The 21,848-nt window shown below is 35.4% G+C and overlaps 1 protein-coding gene and 1 long non-coding RNA gene across 9 annotated transcripts in view; one reads left to right on the top strand and one right to left on the bottom strand.

Moving 5' to 3' along the window:
- Positions 1-510: 510 nt before the first annotated feature.
- On the top strand, positions 511-21,468 carry LOC310909556. Of its 8 annotated transcripts, none has more exons than XR_014590097.1 (7): positions 511-568; positions 1,943-2,053; positions 6,076-6,196; positions 14,639-14,724; positions 18,075-18,160; positions 18,255-18,341; positions 21,144-21,468. It is a non-coding gene; the product is annotated as an uncharacterized lncRNA (long non-coding RNA). The 8 variants fall into 8 exon arrangements; XR_014590099.1 differs by having other exon boundaries at positions 18,075-18,341; positions 21,144-21,249; positions 21,385-21,463; XR_014590098.1 differs by having other exon boundaries at positions 18,075-18,341.
- The window catches only part of HPGD (15-hydroxyprostaglandin dehydrogenase), a 22,094-nt gene continuing 18,580 nt past the window's right edge, over positions 18,335-21,848 (bottom strand). The window contains exons 6-7 of the mRNA XM_083861516.1: positions 20,378-20,541; positions 18,335-19,323 (exon numbers count right to left, since the gene is read on the bottom strand). Coding sequence (XP_083717642.1) covers positions 19,185-19,323; positions 20,378-20,541 — 303 coding nt within the window. The 3' untranslated portion in view covers positions 18,335-19,184. The remainder of the gene's footprint in view (positions 19,324-20,377; positions 20,542-21,848) is intronic.

Here is a 21,848-nt window from a genome sequence, read left to right as displayed (position 1 = left end):
ACTACCTACTTATTACATGTTGCTTCTTGGCATTCAAGCAGATTAACTTTCTTTCCCTTTCAGGTTTGAATGCACATGTGTAACACTTCTTTTTCCCAGGTAGAACAGGTAAGTGTTAACTGTATGTCACTCAAGAAAATTATGCAGTTTTCCCAGGTTGAGGCATCTTTCTCCACACCTTCTTACAAAAGAACTCTATTTAATTAGCATTGACGTGATATCCACTGATGATTGTACAGAGTGTTCAGAGATCTTTGTGTTGCAATGTGGTGTTTCTTTTCTTTGTGGGATGACTCTGCACCACTGGCCTCCATCAGAACAAATTAAAGTTTAACCCATTCATGTTCTGGAAATAACGGGATTTGCCAGGTATCGCTACACTTCTGTGTAGGGATAGAAACCTTCCTTCGTGGAAAGATTGCAGCTTGAATAATTTAATGGGAAAAACTGTAACCATTCTAGGATTTCTGGATAAATAGTTCTCAGACAATAATTAACAACATCTGTATACACTCAACAAAGTTCATATTGTTGAACATGGAGTGAGAAGTAAGGGAAAGAAGAACAGGTGAGAGAAATGAGAATCCAGTTTTCTTTATGCTGAAGGTATATCTGATTCCTAGTAAGGTAGAGAGAGGATCAGAAAATTGCAGGACAATTTAATATTGAGCTCTTGGGCAGGTGGAGACTATTGTTTTTGTTGGTTTGTTGTTGTTTTTGTTTGGGTTTTGTTTTTTTTTTTTCCTACTCTAAACAGTAGACTAATACCTTCCAATTAAATGTACATTTCAGACTGGGAACATTCCTGTGGCCTTTTGAAAGCCAGACTTGAGATGACTCATAGTAAGACTCTCCTTTCTGGGAATCCTGAATAAATCAAAATACTTATGGAGAAAATATCTAGATATCCAGCATCCTGTTAGACTGAACAGCACTGCTCAAAATCTTTTTATATGGTCTACTTTCATTCAGTTAATTCTGCATAAAATGATACTGCAACATGAAAAGGATATAAACATTATACTTCCCCTCCTTCTATTGTGAAATAAGTCTTCACATTGCTCTTAGTTTGGAAATTTAAAGTACATTAGTCAGTTACTAATTATTTATTAAACAGAAGAGTTGGCAGTGTCAGTTATTTTGGAAGCTTGCATGGCTGTGCTTGTTGCCAGAGTATCTCACACTAACTGTGAGAAATTTTCCTTCACTTTCAGAGCACTTGGTGGCCTCTCGCTTTTCTGTCTCTCTTTTTTTGACTCAGCTGTGACATGGCCTGCACCTCTGTCTATTGGTTTAGATTCAACAATGAGGAATTATTTAGTATAATCCACTGAGCTGGAGTTCAGTACAACAGGACGAAATCTGTAAAATAAATTTGAATTTATGAAATCTTCTTCAGAGTGGAATCTATGAAGAAAGGGACATTTGATATAAGTTGTGGAAATCCCAACGTGGCAGATTTTTGTAGAACATCTTGTCTGGAAAGTCTGTATGGAGATGTGCTGGATGATCTAACCCAGCAGGGTCTGTCTAGGGATTTTTGGAATTACATAGAAGGACCGAATGCAGAAGATAAGGAGAAAAGTTAACTTTGAGATCCTATATTATTGTTCTAATCATCTGATATGATACTACCCAGCAACAAGAGGAACATAAACTGGTATTAAAGTGAACTGCTAAATTAGAAGTCTCTCCAAAGTTTCACCTAAATCCTTCTACTAGGTTTCTTATTTCTCACTCAATACAAGAATGCTTTTTCACTATAACTTTTCCTACATTTTTTGAAAACTGACTTTTTCACCAGAAATTTTATTTACATAACATCAGATAATGGTGAATAATGTTTTTGAAGCTTTTAATGGAGAAAGTTACATGCATTTGCAAAGGATGATGTTATTGTAAAGCTTATTTAAACTTATTTTATGCTTAATTTTCTTTCCAGGTTTTTTTTCCCAGTGGAAATATTCAACATTCACACTGAAAAAACTCTTTTTTCAATTTTCTTTTCAAATCGCATTTGAGATTACTTTGAAGAAGTCATGACTTCTTACAGGTAAGCAGAGTATTAGAGCTGTGGAAAAAAGTTAAATTGTTCTTTTGGTTGGCTTCACATTATGCCTGAAGAATTATATGCATTGTTGGGTCACAATGACCTTTGCAAATTGTGTTGTCTGATGCTGGGGAGCAGCACCAGGTTCAATAATAAAGTAGAGAGTGTGAGGGAATCTACTTGGATATTGTTAATACATTTCCATAGAAAGTTGTGTAATAATATCTAATAAATTGTGAGTTTTTATGATGGCCAAATACATTGCATAATTTGAATATCATTGATATATCTTGAGGGTGGTTGTAGAGTAGAAATCTGGTACAATTTGTCTCTGTGTGCTGCCACTGGCAATCTTACACTAGAAGTTTGTCTTTTGCCTGGGAAAAAGAATGGTCTTCTATCGTTAGGCAATAAAATTGAGTAAGAGATGGGATCTTGTGATGTGATAAAGAAATGAGATGTTCTTTTGGAAATACACTGGGAGGTCAAGAATTTTCATGTAACATCAAAGCCAAAGGACTAAAGAACAGGCTGCTGCTTTGTAGAGGTAACAAGACTATTTGTATTTTTTTTTTTTTTTTTTTTTTTTTTTTTTTTTTTTTTTTTTTTTTTTTTGCAGTTGTTTTGACATTAGTTATCTTCTACACATGAACCAGTTTCAGAGGGTGGGAACAGCTGTCCGTGTTGATAGGAGTATCATGTTACTGTTCCCTGCTTTCTTCTGACAGTGATAGTGACTGTTATCAGAAACAGGATATGGAAGTTTGACAATTCCTGTGTACTCTCATACATCCACTGTTTACGTAAATCAGAGGGAAATACTTTCACTCTGCCTTGCTTCTAGTTTTAATGGAGAAAAGATCCAAAGAGACTAAATGAAAAGCCAGAAAAATGCTTCATTAAACACACAGGAGAAGCCTCATGCATTTCTGACATGTAGTTTTTTAACTAATTTTTTTCTTTCCTAACCCTGTAGGAGGATGGAACAAAAAAATTTTGCTGTCCCAATTTTAGGGATTTCATAACAATTTTGATCCCTCTTTTTCTGTTTAAAAAAATCCAAACACTGTAAAATACCTGCTGAATACTCCCACTAGTGTACTCTGCCCAACTGTAGTCAGTTTTGGTGCTTAGGATCTGCCCTGTTTCCAGAGACTGAAATGGATAGATTTTCCAAATTTATCGGATTTTTTTCAGTATAAGTTTATAAACTTGCATTATATTGCATTTCACTTTTTGATTTTGTTTATTTATTTATTTATTTATTTATTCTTTAATGTGGAAGTGCTTTAGGAAAAAGAACAAGATTAGATACAGAGTGTTCCCAAAAAGCCCAGCATACAACAGGAAGCCAAGATTGCCACAGATAAGGGATGTCATTAGGAACATAGCTCAGGGCTATTCTGACTTGTGGCCATAAATGCAGGAAATAATTTTCCTCCTGGATCCTTTTTAAATATAGGAACAAAATAAAAGTCTGGTGATTGCAGGTCTAGTGCGTGGGAAATACTGAAACGTCATATAAGTATCTGGGCAATAGGATGAAGCTGCATGTATATTAATTGGTAACTCCTAACTGTTAAATTTCTTAGGATGTTACCACTAATTCCCCAGCATCTGTGACGAAATTACATAACTTCTTATTAATACTTCCTTTCTTAACGGTCAAATAATGCGGTAGGATGTCCCTGTTCTTATGCCCTGAACAGTATGTTCACAAAATTGCTTAGAAAAACTCTTCAATTCTGTTTGCATTATGTCAACTACAAGAACTACATGCAGAAGCTTTAGGCATTTTAATTATTAACTGGAGAACTGTCGGGATTGATTAAAAATCCCTGACAAACACCATGTATATGAAACAAATTAACCCTGCTGAGATAATAAATTAAAAAAAAAAAATCCCAGAACACTACCTTCTTCTTTAGTACAGATCAAATAGTGTATATGTTTCTCTCTACATGCACATTTTATATGTTTATCTCTAAGAGGTTTTTTCTTCTATGATTAATAGGTAGTTACTGATTTTATAGTTACAGCAAAACCAACAGTACTGTCACAGCTTTCTTATGAGCATTTGTTAACATTTATGTTTGTATATTATATTCATGCTCTTTAATCTGTCCATAAATATGTTCTGTAGAAGGACTTTTTTAGTGCTAAAATTTTTAGTTGCAACTCGTTATTGTGTTTTTGACTCAACTACATTTTTCTGTTGTATTTCACAGTTAATTCTTGCAAATTAAAATTGGCATCATATTAAGCAAAAAAATATAGTTCATTGCTTATCTGGACATCTCATTTTTCCAGTTGCATATTTCCTGAAATTCACTGATTTTTCTTGATTTTTTTTAAAATGAATTATATTTTGTCTGTAAACATTTTTCCTTTACTATTTATTCTGCCCTTTAAATTAATTATTTCCCACATCTTGGTTTGTTGGAAATAATTAATTTAATAACTAAACCCTGAGGGCAAACCAATTGCCTTCATTTTAGATTCAGACAAGCATCTTCCAAAACAAACAGGAGTGAAATTCCAGTGACATAAGCAGTTTACACGTTACAGAAACTCTTCCTGTAAAATTCAATCTGCAAATTGAAGTTTTAGAATATGGTATCACAACACTTAGAGTGAAATAATCTTTGGCCTGTCTGGGAAAGCAGTTGATGTTTGTGGTAATCTTGCAGGTTGTTTTATTTCTCAGTGTTTCTTAAAGAAAATGCCATTTTGTTTTCCTCCACTAATTAAATGCATCTCGGTGCAAAGAGCAGCACTGGTTTGTGTAAAAAGGAGAGTTAAAGTGGTTAAAGAGCTACCCAGAAGTTTTATATAATGCTCCATAGCCAGCAAGTGCCCATATGAATTTGTCCATACAAAATACCATCTTCTTTAAAGAAAATTGTAAAAGCTCATAGGCTTCTTGAAGGTGGGACTTAATCTTTAATCTTGTCCTGCCTCAAGTGCTCCACTGTCAATTATAGTAATTCATTTCTGCACAATCAAGCACAGAAACTAAAGAGTTTGCTTCAGTCCTGTGAGAATATGTACTGTATTAATACATAACATAGCAGTGCAGACTGGGATTAAAAGACTGGGATTTCTGCAGTGTATTTATTTTTGCTTAGATTTCTCTCTGTCTGGATCTCCAACAAAATTATGGAAAGTAAAAAGAAAAATGATGAAGTAATTAGCATTCCAGAAATCATACAGTGGACTCTGGGGGAAAGCATGCAAACAAATTAAGTAATGCATATTTAGTTTCATTAGGGGTTAGAAATCGTGTTGATCATTATATAAACAAAAGCTGGTAGTTAATTTTTAAGTCAAGTGAAGAAAAATGTTTAAGTTGAATCAGTTGAATTAAAAAAAGGATAATTAGAATGGTCCATTCACTTAAGAGTTCAGCTCAGTCATCCTTCTGGGTCCCTTCCAACTCAGATGATTCTGTGGTTTGATGCACATTGGAAGGATGGAAAGTTGGCTTTAGTGGCTCTAAGTCTTGGCTGATTTTCCTAGAACAGGTTCACCTACATCATCCATATTCAGCAAAAACTGTGTTTCTGAAAAACGGGTTCTTGGTAAGTGTTTTCTTGTTAAGAAAAAGAGTTTTGGTTTTGTTGTGGTATTATTGATGTAAAAGTTTAGGGGCTTTGTCAAAACGTGAGCTGAGTAAGAGGCGAAACCAGAAAACATTGTGTAATATTTCTATTGTAACTTCTAGTGTTATTTGGAATTTCCATTTTATTTATTTTGACCTCCATTTTTTCCACTTTTTTCCAGTTAGATTTTTAAATCCCTTTGCCAATCCCAGAGAGAAGCTGCTGGTACTAACTTCTGCAAGTTCCTCTTCTTCACTAAGGGCATTTTGAGAAAGCAATTTAGGATCAATGCCGATGGTTTGATAGACCCAAGGACAGAGTAAATGGCTCCAACATGTTCCTGGACTGAGTGTGGTGTAGCAAAATAACAGAAGGAATGAGGTTCCTTGTTTCTGTAAACACAAACCATTTTTCATTTTCTAGTTCTGTCTTTAACTGAGAAGAGCCTGTTGGTAGAAGACAAAAAGAGGACAGTGGGCCACTGCCTAAAGACCACACAGTCCTTCATCAGTTTTCCCTGGTTTTCCATACACACTTGAAGAAGGTAATTTCTGCCAATCTTATAACAGGAAATCAGGATTTATAATAATGTAATTTTTCTGAAGCAAAGATTTTTACTCAAACTAGGGCTACTAATTTTACACTGTACTATTTCTTCTGAGAATCAATTTCACATGGAAATGTCCCAGAAAGTAAGGAATTCATGAGGCATTTTACTTGCAATGTTTCTCTTCATATTTTCTTTTCAGTTGGTTCATAGATCTTTCATATTCTTCTGCAGCACTGGCTGGTGCAAGGTTTCTAATGAGAGAGAGGATATTCATATTTGTTTAAAAAATAGTTTCATAGTGTACCAGAAATCAGCAAATTTTTTGAAAATGATACACGGTATCCTCTGATTCAGAACATGCAAGTGCAGAGAAATGAAAGAATTTTTTTAATAAGAAACTAGCAGCTAAAAGGCAGAGAAAAAAAATCTTGAAGCTAAGGGAGAAAAAATTACAAATGTACAATTTAATTCCCTCAAAATTTCAGCAACCATAAATCAGCAAGCATTATCTATGGTTTGGAAAGGTAATATCTAGTTAATCCAATAGGCTTTTCTCCTTGGGCCAAGTGTAGGAAAGAAAAGCAGAACTGGTCATGTACTCACAAACATCTTTGTGCAAGATGAGGATGTGGGTTTGCCAGTCATCCTTGTGCCTCCATGATCCGCACCAATGGTGATGTCAGTGTTCCCCAGTGACACGAACTGGCTCAACCCTCTGAAAGTTGTCACTGGTGCTGTGAGGTACGAGGACTGTTGGATTACTGTGGCACTTTGCCAGGAGCTGGCTGGTGTAGAGGGACAGCTCATTGAGGAAGCCTGTGACAGGACCAAATGGGATGAGCATCTGGCAGGGAAGGAAAAGGGGCAGCATGGGTATGGGCAGGTTCTTGATTCCACTGTCTCTTCCCTTTTAACCTGTCATCCTCAATTTAAGTACTACCTGTGTATTTAAGCATGTCCTCCAAAGTTGTGGCTTTTCAATAAGCCCACTTTTATTACCTTTCTCTTTTTTTTACACAAAAAACCCAGAAGGTGGTATACTTTTGTTACATTTTTTTCTCATGGAGCCTATTTAGTAAGTGATTATCCATGAGCTAGAAGGAACCCCAAACAAACATGCACATATTGGTCTATCCAATATTTATTTTTGAAAAACCTTAGGAATCACAGGCACTACAGGTTACATATTTATTACTATATGTTGCCACAAATGATAGCAGAAACATGGTAATTCAACCTTTTTATGAAGCTTCATTTGTAGTAATTCAATGTGACCTTCAAAAACCTGTCTGACTACTTCAAGTGTTTACAAGAGGGCAGGGAAGGTATGGCTGTTACATAGATATCTTTAAATATTAATAGAAAGAAAGCATCTTTCAACTCTTTACCCAATCAGTTTCTTTCCTTCTAGAATGTATTGAAGCCTAATCTGTTTGCAATGTAATATGATCTCTGTGTGACAACTACTGTTCATGAAAAGATAGAAATTGTATTTCAGGATCAGTTACTAATTAAAAAATAAAATTGCTACCCCTGCACAATAGGGTAGTCACAGTATTTAGTTATGCAGGGTCAAAGTGAGTTTCAGTTGCAAAGAGGTCATGGATTCTTGAGAAAAAACTATGAGTTCAGGCCCATAATGGTAGAAATGTTTTTTATGGTGAAACAGCATACATTATCATTGAAATAGAAGTATTTTGGCCTGAGCTCCCTACCTGCAAAGGAAAATAATGTTAGTAGTTGCATCTAATCTCCTGGTCTGAAACAGATTAAAAGAATTCAAGACTGTGTCTGCCACTGACAATAAAATTTTCATATGAAGTGGTTCTGGGTTTCCCCTTAATGCTAAAAAAGTGTTAAAAGCCTTTTCAATATGATGCTAGCACAGAAAACAATATTTTCTTAGAAATCACAGGGAAACCAAAGGTATTAAAATATTTAACTAATTTAGAATTTGGTGTTTTAGTATGAGGAATCCTGCCTTACTAAAGTAGTCTCATTTAATCTCTTCACTGAGAAGGCTGTTAAGCACTGGAACAGGCAGCCCAGGAATGTGGTGGAGTTACCATCCCTGATAGTGTTCAAAAAACGTGGCTGTGGCACCTGAGGACACGGTTTAATGGTGAATATGGTGGTGTAGCTGGGCTGACAGTTAGACTTGGTGATCTTAATAGACTTTTCTGACCTTAATATTTTATAATTCTATAATTTGCCTTCCGTTTTGAAAATTGTCTGCTTTTGCAAAGACAACAAGTGCTGCATCTCCATAAATTCTGCAGCAGTGTCCTCTGAGTGTAAGTTCCTTCCTTAGACTTTCAGTTCATTTTGCCCACTTGCTTTCCAAGCCTGGAAATGTGTTTTTTTGGATATAATTTGCAGGCCGTATAATTAGGACCACCTAGAACTGCATTTGCTTCATAGTCCAGATCAACTGAAGAGTTCCTGCTTGTACCTAGGCCAAGAAAGGGGATGAGGAAGGCGGGTACAGTAAAATCTCCAAATCTCCTTCTGGGCGGAGTTGATGTTGAAGGGATACACGAGCATTCAGGTTGTTCTATTCCATCTCTGTCTGTCATGTCTAGAGTTTTCTTAATGTATCAGCATATTGTGGCCTGGGAAGACCTCTGATGGGTTGGAAACCTCCTCTCTACAACCCATTTCCAGGCCAATGTAGGGCAAACTCCTCCTTTTTCCAGACTAGACTAGATGTGTTTTTCCTGTTCACCAAGGGTAACTCAGAAGCAATGAAAACATTGAGTGTGGTGCCCCCATGCTGCTAACAGCACTGGTGTTCTTTTCTACCATAAACAGAAATTTCCCTTCTTCCATCCAGATGTGCACATGGAAGTAGAATCTCTGCTGTTTCAGGCAGAGGCTGACCTCACAAACAGTTTCATGTTTCTGTGTATTTTTTTCCTTCCCATTACACTACAGTTAGCAGCATTATCAGTTACTTGTTACAAGATAAAATCTTGCAGCCCATTCTTCTGTGTATAATTTCTAAACCTCTGGATCTGGTCATGGAAAGTAGAACCATGCAGCTGCATGTAATCAGTGATTTCAAGAGAAATAATAAAAAAAAAATAATAATAATAAAAAAAAATAGAATAAAACCCGATTTCTCTTTAGGAAGGAAATTCCTAGCCATATGCTGTCCCTGTATGGTGCATCTTTATGCCACTGCTTGCCACCATTTGATGTGAGCTATTTGTGACCAGAGTTCTGACTGGTTGTGGGGTGTTCTGGTGGTCTGAAAATGAACAGTCCCAGAAACACCATAGTATAGCCCATGTGGAGAGTATAAAAAAAAGATGTACAGAACAACAGAACAGGCCAGGTTGGACGGGACAAACTATCTGGTCCAACCTTTAATCGGAAATGGAGCATAGATGAGATCATCAAATACCCTAGAACATCAGAGAGCTCCTTGTCCCAGATGAGATGCCCCTTAGAAGGCTTTCCTGCAGCTTGTATGGATTCTTGCCTGTCTACTTATCCTTTATTCCCTTAACTGATACTGGCTTATGTTCCCTCATTAGAATTTTGGCATTTCACCTCTCAGGCTGTGGACTAATCTACAGCCAGTGGGTGACAAATTTGTTTTCAAGTTCTTCTCTGTTTAGTCATCTGATGAATGTGTTTCAGCAGAATTCAAGTGAAACTTACCCAATAGCAGTCTGATTCCAAAGAGCAGGGGAAACACTCTGATCCTGTGTCCTCTAAGGTGATCACAGGCTCAGCAGAGTCTTTTCCTTGATGGCTTCCTTTACTTCACCTTCTCATCCTTGGCCACCAGACACCCTACCTCAAAATGTACAAAGATGAAGATTTAGGTGTGGAAATGTCAAATATGAAAAATGGTGTAATTTCATTTCAGCCTGTCACTAACAGAACATGAAATTAAAAACAATGCTTTACTTGATAAGGAAGAACTTGCTGCATGTAGAGGAGCCCCGGTCCTCAGCTATCAAATGTTCTATCTGAAACCACATCATTTAGAACAGGAAACCCAGAAAAATATGTTTCCTCCAGATCATGTTGACGTAATGGTGTATATAGGGTAATTAATATTCTGGATTTCAAACTGGCTTAATGGAATCCTCCAAGGCAAAATGATATGAGAAAGCAAACAAAACATTTCCTTTCTTTTCCAGAGAAAGATAAATAGGAATATCTGACAAGCTTTAAAACCTGATATGAAATTCAATTGTATTATACGACCTAAACAGGATGCCAGAGTTGTTGAGAAGAGGTTGTTCCACTAAATAAACCTTATTTAGGAGCAAAAAAAGTAACAGCTGGAGACCAGGAGCACTTTCAATCCAGAGCTAAATTGTGATGTATCAGACTGAGAAGTTTAAATAGCCTAACCATTTTCTAGATGTTAGAGCAAACAAATAATCTCTCAAAATGTTTACTGTTTGAGCCATTTAGTTAGAAAACAACCCTCAGAGCATAAAAACTGCACAAAAAGGGCAGAACAGATCTTTGAGTGTCGGAGACCAATTATTTTGATATTTAATCCAACTTAAGCTTAAAGAGCAAACAGATGTTCTGGAAGTTTACTACCCTTTGCACTGTCCTTTCCTTAATTCAATTAAGTAGATGGAGAGAAAGAGAAAGAGAACATGATTTCCCTCTCCACATAGGGCTGCCTATTGATATGCAGCAGGCTGAACTCGATGGTTCTTGTGACAAATTGATTAAATTTGCTCTTTTGGGTGGTATATCTCCCAGCTTCTGCTAGAAGATACACTATCCTCATGGATTTTAAATCTGTTCTTTTAATCAAAAAAACAAATCAAAGTCTGATGTAAGGCAAGAAGTTTGTGTTTTACCAGCTTCAAGTTCTTGCCTTTTCTTTGACCGCCAAGTTGGAGGGTGGTGCAGGATGTAAAAAAATACGCTGATCTCCACTGGATTTAATAAGTACAGTTTTAAAACTAATTTTATACAAATTTATCACTTTATTTATTTTTTTTTTTTGATATGTGAGTGGAGTGATGTATCCAATAAGAGATATTCAAACCCCTCAAAAGCTGCCAAAGAATACAAGTTATACAAGCGGGCATGTCACAGGCTGACTTGGTGACTCATGTTTTGGCAGCTGCCCTATAAACAAAGCTACTGAATTTGTTGAGTCTGTCTAATCATAAAAACCTTTTATGCAGCTCACTTTCAAAGATATGCTGTAAAGAGTTGCTAGAGACTGAAAATTTGATCGAAATGCATGAATTACTAATGATTTGAAAAATTAGATTAGGCTTTAGAAATTCAATTGTAATAGTTGTATTTCAGTCTCTGAGTTTTAATCAGATATAAATACATATTAAATCTAAACCAAAGATTTGCACATCAAAATGCATTCTCTTAGAAACTTCCATTTCTGCTTTATGAGTCAGCCAAATACCAATGCCAGAGCTTCTGATCACCTGAAAAGTTTTGAATATCAGGTAAATATGAAGGATCCAGCAGTTATATTTGTGATCATTTAAATGTGATTAGACTCTTGCTCATATAGTCTGAATGCTTTAAATATTCAAAAACTACTGGATGTGAGGAGAAAAAAAGTAAAATATAGTAATGCCAAAGAGTTAGAAACCAGTAACTATGATTCTGCAGGTCAGATCTTTCCTCAAAATTGTAGTAGTCTAGAGCTGGCCTGGTTCCAAGACAGGGCAGTCATGCTGCTGGTCAGTAGTTATTGCCAGTTTCTAAAAGTGTAAAATGTAGATTTGTGCTAATCTGCACCTGTGATTGCAAAGTTTCATCTTTTCAATTCTTCTGGAATGCTGCTTTTTTTTGACTTTCAAAACTGAGGACTCAGTCACCTCTGCCTGGAGGGGAGTGAAAACTGTTTGTGATCAATTTGGCTAGATATTAGCATTTCATTTAGAAACTGAGTGAGAACTCATTTGTGCATATTTTCAACTACTCTTAACAAATCTTTACAGTTTTTCACATGCTCTGGAGCAGAATTTACTGTTAAATAGTTCCTAAGACCACATAAATTAATTTCTTCTGCATTTGCCCCAGAATTGTGCAGCTCAGCAGCTGTAACCCAATGCATATGGGTTGAGATGAATTTTAGTGTTCTAAGATAGGCCAAAATTACTTTTAACTGGTTGTTTCTTTGAATATCAAGAAATTTAGGGTTACTGGAAGCAAAGAGCTAACAAACTAAGAGAGCTAGCACAGCTCACTTGTATGCAGAAGGTGGAGAGCAGTGCCATGCAGAAGGGAGGTCTTGGAGAGAGGCAGAAAATTCCATTTTTCAATTGCTTTTCAAGCTGTTCCTAATTGAAGAGGCCAAAACCAATGTCTAATAAGGTTTTAGTCCTTATGTCTGTTAAACAGGCTTTACAGATCTTTGTTGTCACCCTGGAGTATTTTAATTTGTGCTACAAATGTGTTTTGAGGGCCAAATGTTTTAAGAAACTCTCATTGTAAGTGAAGTTTGAATTTCACTCTGATATGTAGAGTGAATAGTGAATAATTTTTCTTCCTTAAGATGTTTAAATAATTTTTTTTCCTAACAGTATAGTACAATGACACATTGAGGGAAAAATAGTGGCCAATAGGAAACTGACTATCCACACTAATATTTATACAGGAATATTTATTCCTATTTGTTCATAGGAATGGGCCTTACTCTTTCACAGTTTGCACCATGTACATGTCATAGACAAATATCTGTACTGCAAGATACAGCTATTTACCTTCAGTTCAGTATAAAGTATAAGGTTTGTACTTTATAGAAACATTTTGTTCTATATGAATTTTTCTTGGCTTTTTTTTTTTAATGCTTGACATAATAGACATAATGGGGAATGACAAGGAAAAATGAGAGTACTCACATGATATATTTGATGATTTTCAAGGAGCACAGTCCCAGAGGTGGGCCTAGTGCCCATATTTTTGGTTTTGGTCACAGCATAGCACAATTACTCTTTTAAAGCAGAAGCCACTGTTGTATCCAGTGCACAGTTCTGCTCAATAAATGAAATGGTAATGTATGTTCTTTTATGCCTTTTTTGAGTTTTGGCATTATTGTTTCATTTTTTTTGACCCTTCTGCCAATACAAATTAATAATGCTAGCAGCATCAAAGAAGAGGGAAAACCCATATGAAAAATGTAAATTTGTCCTGCTACAAGGGTGGTCTAAATGGTCTTAAATATCTTTTCCAACCTAAGTGATTCTATGATTCTAAAGACTCTGTCGTGAAATATTTGTGAAGTGTCCCATGTATAGCATCACAAACCTTTCAGGGACTGTGACTATCCATGATAGTATATAAAATAATATACAGGAAATCATAATAGATAAGAGCATAGATTTGTCTCAGCAGCTGGTGCTTGAGGGATCCATAATATGTCAAAGGTTATACATCAGCTAATGTATGATTGTTTAAATTAAAGAGCAAATCTAGTTTTGATATATTTCAGGAACTGAGAAGAAAAATGAAACTGCAAATTCAACTAGCTAAAAAGTTCTCAATAAAATGTAATTTATACAGATTTAAGGTTATTTCATGATCTTATGACAGCAAATTTGGGAGATAAACATCATGATGCTTCATGATTTTTATAGAAGTTACTATCTGCAGGGACATTCAGAGATAGTGACTTTTGCTCTAAAATAAAAGATTTCCAGTGTATATGAAGATTGTGAGTGTGTAGTAGGTACATATATGTGAAGATATACATATATATATATATAGATATAGATATAGATATGTAAAAAAAATGCTAGCCGCATTTTCTCTAGTCTTGCATTAATATGTACCAAGTCTAGAAACTCTCTTAAATCAAAACAACAATAGTTTTTATACGTCAGCTAATTTGTAAGCATTGCTGAGGGCAGTGTACTGAAACAGATTCACAAATGCAGAGAGGGATAAAAGCTCCATAAAGGAACACTGTATTTGTTTGAAATGAAATTGCCAGAAAGATTGTGTAGAAGGAAGAATGCTTTCATTTTTGTAAGAACTGTTCCAGAATTAGTAGCAGAGAATTCAGTGTTCTCTGCCCATCTCTGGGTCTTTCTTGAGAACTGCACTGTTTGTGTGTAAATGACATTAGTGGCTTGTAGTGTTAATTGCTGAAATAATGCTTCAAGGTCAAATGCTGTACGAGATTTTCAAGTGTTAGTCATTTAAACTAAGTAAATCCAAATTCCTAGATGAGCTAAAATGCAACTATTTTTTCTGAAGAGTTTTACATTCCTGTATTCCAAAAATATCTTTATTTCCTTTTCAGTTCTCTGGGTTTTGTTTGCAGCTGTGGGAAAGTGCACTGACAGTTATCTATGTGCCTTTTTTTTTTTTTCTGCAAGCAAGCCAGAAGTGTGCTCATTCTCATGTCCTATAGTAAAGAGTTCAAAGCTGTGTGACTGAGAGCCTGATTTCCTATTCTTCTTTCTTTACTTTCTCGAGATTGTGGCTGCTGAGGAAAGGTTCCATTGCAAAGAGAAAAAAGCTGCTGAGATACCTTGAGCCATTCCTTTGATGTGAAGCATGATGTGAGCTAATAAACTGGCCTTACAGTTTCTCTGAAATCAGTGAAATGAGTGATGTCTTAAGTGAACATGTTCTGGGTGGTTGCTGAAGAAGCAAAGCTGTTTTGCTGTAGCTGGAGTTCCCTTCTGAAATGTTTGTGTTTAAAGTAGTCCAAAGTAAGATGAAGAGAAGGAGTTGGCAGGGTCGGGGTGAAAAATAAGAGATTAGATCTTTTGCATTCTGCTTGGAGGTCACTACCATAAATCTCTGCTTGATGAGGCTAAATCTAGAGCCTTCAACCTTCAGAATTCCTGGACCAGAATCAGACCTGTCTCCAGATGATCATCCTCTCCTGTGCAACCTCTTCTGTGTGAAAAGAGGAGAGATAGGATGGATCAGCATTTCTCTGATGAAAGTGAAAGTTAAAAAAGTGCAATTCTTGTAGCAAGAAATTAATTCCACCTCTTCAGTAGTAATAATCCCTGTGAAGTTTGCCCAGCAGATGCCAGCAGTGAATTAACACAGAGCTTGTGAAAAATTAAAGGACCTGAATATATAGTTTCAAATGCTTCACTGCTGAATGATTGCTTGACATAGTTCAATTTTTTTCATTAGGATTAATTTTTACTGTGAAGATCTTGAATTTATCCTCTGAATTCCTGAGAGAATCGTGTGTTAGACTGTCTTTACACACATCAGGAAACATTCAGATTTAAATTTGGGACACAGTGCACAGTAATGACCTTCACTTAAACAGTGGGATTTAAGTTACTTATTTTAAAGATGTTCCAGCTTTAGCTGCTCTGCTCCTTATTTTTACGTGATCTGTTCTCTTCCTGTTTACTGTCCCCCTCAGAGTAAGAGCATAATGCTTCTTATTTACTGTCCTTTCTGTTTTAATTTTAAATTTGACCTGACATTAAGCTGTTCCTTTATGTACTGGAGGGGGAAAAAAAAATCTAAGTCATATGGTATTATCCTTCACTTTCATTGTACCATCTGGATTCCTGGAGCTGGAGCTGAAAACTGTCAACAACTCTCGATGCAAAGCAAATAGAGTTAGCTAAAAGGGAAGTTCAAGCTGGAGAATCATCATGTAGAAAGTTTAGGGCAGTTCAACACTGGAGGAAGGAAATCATCATCTTTCAGAAGAGCCCCATCCTGCCCCAAAGCCATCGCTTTAGATATCTAATGCTGCTCCTTTAAAGGTTAGTCTCATATTCACAGTTTCAGTGAAAATCACATTTTTGTTTTATTGAAGCTTATTTTTGGTTTACTGTTTGCAAAGCTTATGTTCCAAACAAGAGGAAAAGGTCTAGTCTCTCATATCTGGACTTAATTTAAGGGAACTACAAGAAGTATTCATTACTCCATGGTTCACCCCATAAATAAAAAAATTGATACACATATGATTTTATGGCACTCAAAATACAAGTTAATTCCAGGTAATTATGAACTCTACAGAATGCAAAACAATCCACAGAATTATGTAGATTATGTACTTCTTAAGAGCCTTGAATGAAGGCATTAAATAACACAAATAAACTAACACTGTCATGCAACAAAGTGTTTGAAATGCCTTATGATTTGGGATTTTGTGTAGGATCATAAGCACTGAAAAAAATGGAGCTCATTGGTAATATTTATTCTTGACCCCCAAGAAAAATCCTGTTTGAAACTCTAAGGACCCACTGAAAAGTAAACTTGTGTCACATGGGGTTGAGCGTTCATTCCAAATAATGATCATTATATGAGTCTAGAATATTACTTGTTATTTTTTGTTCTTGGCAATTAGTGTATCTCATTTAAAATATTTCTTTTTCATTTTGGCTGAGTTTCTCTACAACACTGAACAGTTATCTTAAAAATTATGGTCTCTCAGACAAAATAAATTAAGTCTTGGAATTACGTCAAGACTTTTAACTGAAGATGAAGTTTCCAAACAGTCTTTGTGCAAAAAATGAAACTCACTTTCCCGGTTCAACTCATCTTTTTACCAAATGCTTCTCTGGTGTTTCGCTCTTTAAATCAAACACATGCTCTCTGATTGGAAGACTTCTAAAGTTTGGGGGGAAGTCTTACAGGAAACCCTTCCAAAACATATGTAGGACTTGTTCTTCCTGTGCAGACAAACCCCACAGATGTGTTTAAATTCAGACTATCTGAGACGAGAGCTGTAATTGTTTGGGGGCATTTTTTAAGTATAAATTTTGATGACTATTTTTCACATTGTGATTTGCATCAAGGATTTTGCTTCACTGAACCTATTTCTTCCAGTAGGTTCCAGATGTGCTAATAATTTGAGATTTATCTTAGCTTAAATGTTGATTTGATTCTGAGGCTTCCTTATCAGATTATCAGATGGAAATCAGTGTGGTTTATGCCTTTCCTGAAGTTTTCTGTATGGCCTTGATTTGAAAACATCTGTCTTTTGAGTTACAAAATTAATCCGGAAGAAAAGACCTATACATGTTAGATATGGTTTAGATTCTTTCCCAGATACAGGCTTAGATTTTTCTGGTGTCTTGGAGTCTAATTGCATGTTTTATGAATCTAATTATTTCTTGTATGACTATTGATATACCACATAAATGAAATCTTAGAATAATGCCAATTCATAGAATTAGAATTTTACAGAAGTGCAATATCACAAGTTAATTGACCAATAACTAAAATGATTAGCTGGAATTAAGTTACATTTCTTTCTGGTTTTCTTCCTTCAGAGAGCATACATTGGACTCCTGGTATTTTATTACTAATGTTATTAGATTATTTATTCTTTCATTGATTCCCTGGATAAGTCAACCCACCCTGTTTAACAGGAACTTCGTTTCAGGTATCAAGGAGCAGAGATGAGCAAAAGCAATCAAGCCAGCAACGCACCATCAACAATACTCCTATAGTTATTTGAAGTGTGTTACCAAGAGAAGCTGCTGAGTTACTGTCCTAGAGTGGTGTTTGGTGGGTTCATGTTTTGCATGTACAATCATTATTATCAAACCTTCCCTAGTTTCTAGACTACTCTGAAATCCTGCCTAACAAGGAGACACACAGAGGGAGATGAGTATTAGCTTTATGACCTAACACACACATGCTGACTTCAAGTTTTCATCACATCTTTTCCACTATTCTGCCATTTATTGGGAAATGCTCTAATTTTAATGAGACAAACATAGAAATGAGTACTATCAAATCATATAGTAGTTTTTAATCCAGAGGGATCTACAGACGCTGTCAGGAATGCTAAAGGTGTGGTTAGCATCCTCTGTGCATTCAAAATGGGCTATAAAAACAGTGTTAACATAGTGGAGGCATTTCGAGAATAAGGAGTAATTCAAAGTATGTGTTTCTGTTTCTTTTCTTCTCCCCACAGACTTATTACTCCCTGACTTCCACAGATTGTTTCCACTCAGTCAGTAACAAAAATCAGTGAAATTAAAGTCAGTACTCCTAAGAAGGGTAAATATTAACATTCCAGCATTCCCAGGAGCCATCAAATATTCTTATGCTACGAGCCTAATTGAATTAACATGCAAAAAATTATTTTTGTTAGGCATGTGACCCACAAAGTATGAAGATTTTTTGCATAAATGTAGCTGAGGATTGACCTGGATTCAGAAGGTCCAGAAGTACTCAGGAGGTAGGAAGCTCAATTTTTATTTTCATTGCTACTATATGGCATGCTGCCTCAGAGAATATGTGCTGTGAAAACAAAAGGCATATATTTAAACGTGATAAAAACCAGATTATTCAGGATTAAATTGAGATTTTACTCAATGAAGGCAAAAAAATAAAGGTTTAGAAAATAAGATTTAATAGGCAAGCAGACATTTCAATCAATGCCAAAATATTCATCCTTGTATATACAGAGTGAGAAAATTAACACATATATATATATAAAAGCAAACAAAAATAATTCTGAAATATTTTACAAATATCTAAAATCCAAGATGTTAAAAATCTACCCTTATATGATATATAACATATTAAGTTGCACATACTTAACATTTCATAAGAGAAAGTTAATTCTTAACTCTTTGTGGCTACATTTGTGATCTAGATTCCTGAACTGAATTCCTGGTCTGAAGAATTCAAGATGTAAATAAGTAGGCACAACAGTGGAAAGAATTGTAACAAAATAAGTCAGGTCAAGTAAACTATGCTTGGAGTAAGTAGATCAGAACAACCAAAAAGACAAAACTGGCCCCTACTACTAAATAATAATTAAAAAAATACTTCAGAGCACTGTGTTTATTCTACTAAATAAACACTGTTACTAGTGCTTATAAAATCAGAATAGGGTATAGGCTGGTAGCATCTTCCCACAACTGATTTTCTCAGCTATCTCTTCGTTATTAGGACGCAAATGTTTGAACATTGTCACTGATCTAGAAACAACACTAATATTTCTCCCCCAAAATTACCCTTTTCAAAATTTTTTCTATTTAAGGAAAGCTAAAAGTAATTAGCACAAAACAATTGTTTATCTCTTTGATGATCTGAAAGGTGTTTGGTTATATTCCTGAAAATGAATTCCTTGGGATGCTGTGATCTTCATAACTTCTCCATTTAGAGTATCATCTTCAATTATTGTTATCAGTCCCTCAGCAATTATTGATGGGCTGAAAAATAAGAGTTATTTAAGAGTCATGAACATGTAAAAAGGACAAGAAACTCAATGTAAATGTATATATCTGAAAATTAAAAAAATGGCATTTGAACAAATTTATTTTGAGGAAAAGCAGAGGTGGTATGAGTGTTTCAGGAGAGATATGTATTCTCATCAATCAGGACATACATCTAAAGTGGCTATTTTACAAATCATCATTTGTTTGCTCTAGTTTCTGATGAATGCCTGTGGACATCCAGCTGCCACTGGGCTTCCTATCAAAGTTTTCTATGTCAGGGAAATGGACAGAAGTAATCCTTAAACAATCCTCTGCAGCTCTTTGCTGTTGATTTATCCTGCTTCTGTAGCAGAGCTTACATACAAATTAGCATAAAGGACAATTTCACATGCAATTTGCTGTGGTCAATAGGTGCAAAATATTTCACATAAAGAAAAGTATGGCTGAAACAACACAGTCATACAATTTCGTTGTGCAGAATTCTCTTGGAAGAGAATTGTTAGAAGCTAAGAAAGTATTAAAAAATATCATTTTATGCTTGTCATGTTCTCACAGTCTGTCCAAGCTGTCTGCTTCTGGCCTTCATTAGCAAGAATGTAATGAGCCAGGTAACTCTTTGATCTGATCCATGGTGGTCACTACTGTGCTCTTAATCCAGTTTTGTCAGTTCATGGTCTGATTTCTATCTTGGGTCACTTGAAAATTTCGTGAAAATTCAGTGCAAATTATATACTCCGTATCTCACAACGGGTTTGATTAAATAAATTCATGAAGGAATACCAAAGGCTATTAAATACTAAAATCACTATATTTAACTTGCTAATTTGATTTGGACTTTGCTGGGAAATGGGAATGCATAAAGGGATATATCACTGTGCAGATAGTGCTCTTAAAATAGGCTTAAATATCTGCCATTTTTTCTTTCTATACAGATACCACATTTGATAATCTTTTATCTGAGAGAGCATTTCCCTTTTAATTTTGCTGAAAGTGTGTCTTCGTTTTTCACCAACAAAATGCAAATCACACTGTATCTGACTGGACTTACTCCAACACGCCATAGAACTGCATCATATTTTTAATCTCATCCTTATATGAATAGTATTGTCCCATATTCTCTTCTTTGTCTATTGACTGAAGAATCGGTGTGTTGACAAATCCTGGACAAATTGTGTTCAATCTCACACCGTAGTTTTCCATATCAGCAGCTAACTAGAAAAGAAAAGGCGGTAGGCATTTGTCATCAACATTTTAAGACAGTATTGTGTCAGAAAATTTTCAAAGAATGAGATTTACCACAAAGTACTTTTCAGCCTTGCTAAGTAAGGAGATTTTGTTACTACTGATTGTTTTAGCAACTAAGTTTGAAGCACATTTTCTCTAGTAATCACACTAGATTACTAGCAAAAAACAAAAACCACATTTCTTTTGTTAGGAGAGAGAACAATTCTACAAGAAATCAGAACTCTTTCCATGAAGCTGGTTTTTTCTAATACTTTTTGTTCTTAGTGCTCTTTAGCATGTCATTAACAGTATTCAAGGATAAGATATAACTTCTAAGAAAAAACAAGAAAAGTTCTCCCAACTGTATGCTTACAATCTTAGAGGAGTCTTTTTTTTTTATTAAAAGAAATAATTAAAATTAAGATACGGTATTAAGATACCTTTCTCGCATCAACAGAAATACAATATGTTCCCTATTCCTACAACTGTAATGCTAAACCTTTCTATTTGTACTGATGTCCCTGCCAAGGTATGAATCTATCACTGAGCATCTCCACTGGAAAGTCCCTGCAAACTGATTTTTTTCTCAGGAAGCAGCTCAGGAACATGCTGAAAGAAAGAAGCACAAGTTGTTCTGGGAGAAGTAGGACCCCTTGTTTGTGGTGCACGTAGCAAAGAAGTCTGATCAACATCTAGGTATGTGTCAAATGCTGGATGAAATTCCTTAGCAATAGCACAGAACTGATGAACTATACATGGCATATCCAAGAATAACCATAACTGTTAAACACCGTGTTCTGTTCATTTTAACATTTAATGGACTCCTTTCAGGTATTATGTAAGTTACGTGTCATTTTCATGGTATGGCAGCCTGCCCTTTTGGTCTGGGGAAACAAGAAACTGAAGTCCTAGATGGAAGGTGTAGTAATAAATACTATATTTATTATTCCTTTTTTCTTCTGCATTCTTGTGTTCCCTAAAGACAACATTTCCTCTAATTTACTTTTGTGCTTAGATGGTAATATTTATGTTTCTAATGAGAAAATAAAACCAGAAAACTAGGTGCCATGTTCTTGACGTGCATAATATGATATATGCAACACTTATCCACACTATTCTCTTAATGTTAATCTGAATAAATGAGTTATTTATGGGGGAATGGGGGCATAAAATATGAATAGAGTGTAATTGGTGTAATTAAACTGACAGTATAATTGCAGGTGTTTAATTCTGGAAACCAGACTGGAAATCTTATGTGAGTAGATAATCTTTAAGATTAATCTATTAAAGTCTAA

This window comes from Zosterops lateralis (genome assembly GCF_965231275.1).
Source record: "Zosterops lateralis genome assembly, chromosome: 5".
Taxonomy (NCBI): Eukaryota; Metazoa; Chordata; class Aves; order Passeriformes; family Zosteropidae; genus Zosterops; species Zosterops lateralis.
This window is presented reverse-complemented; position numbering and strand designations above follow the sequence as displayed.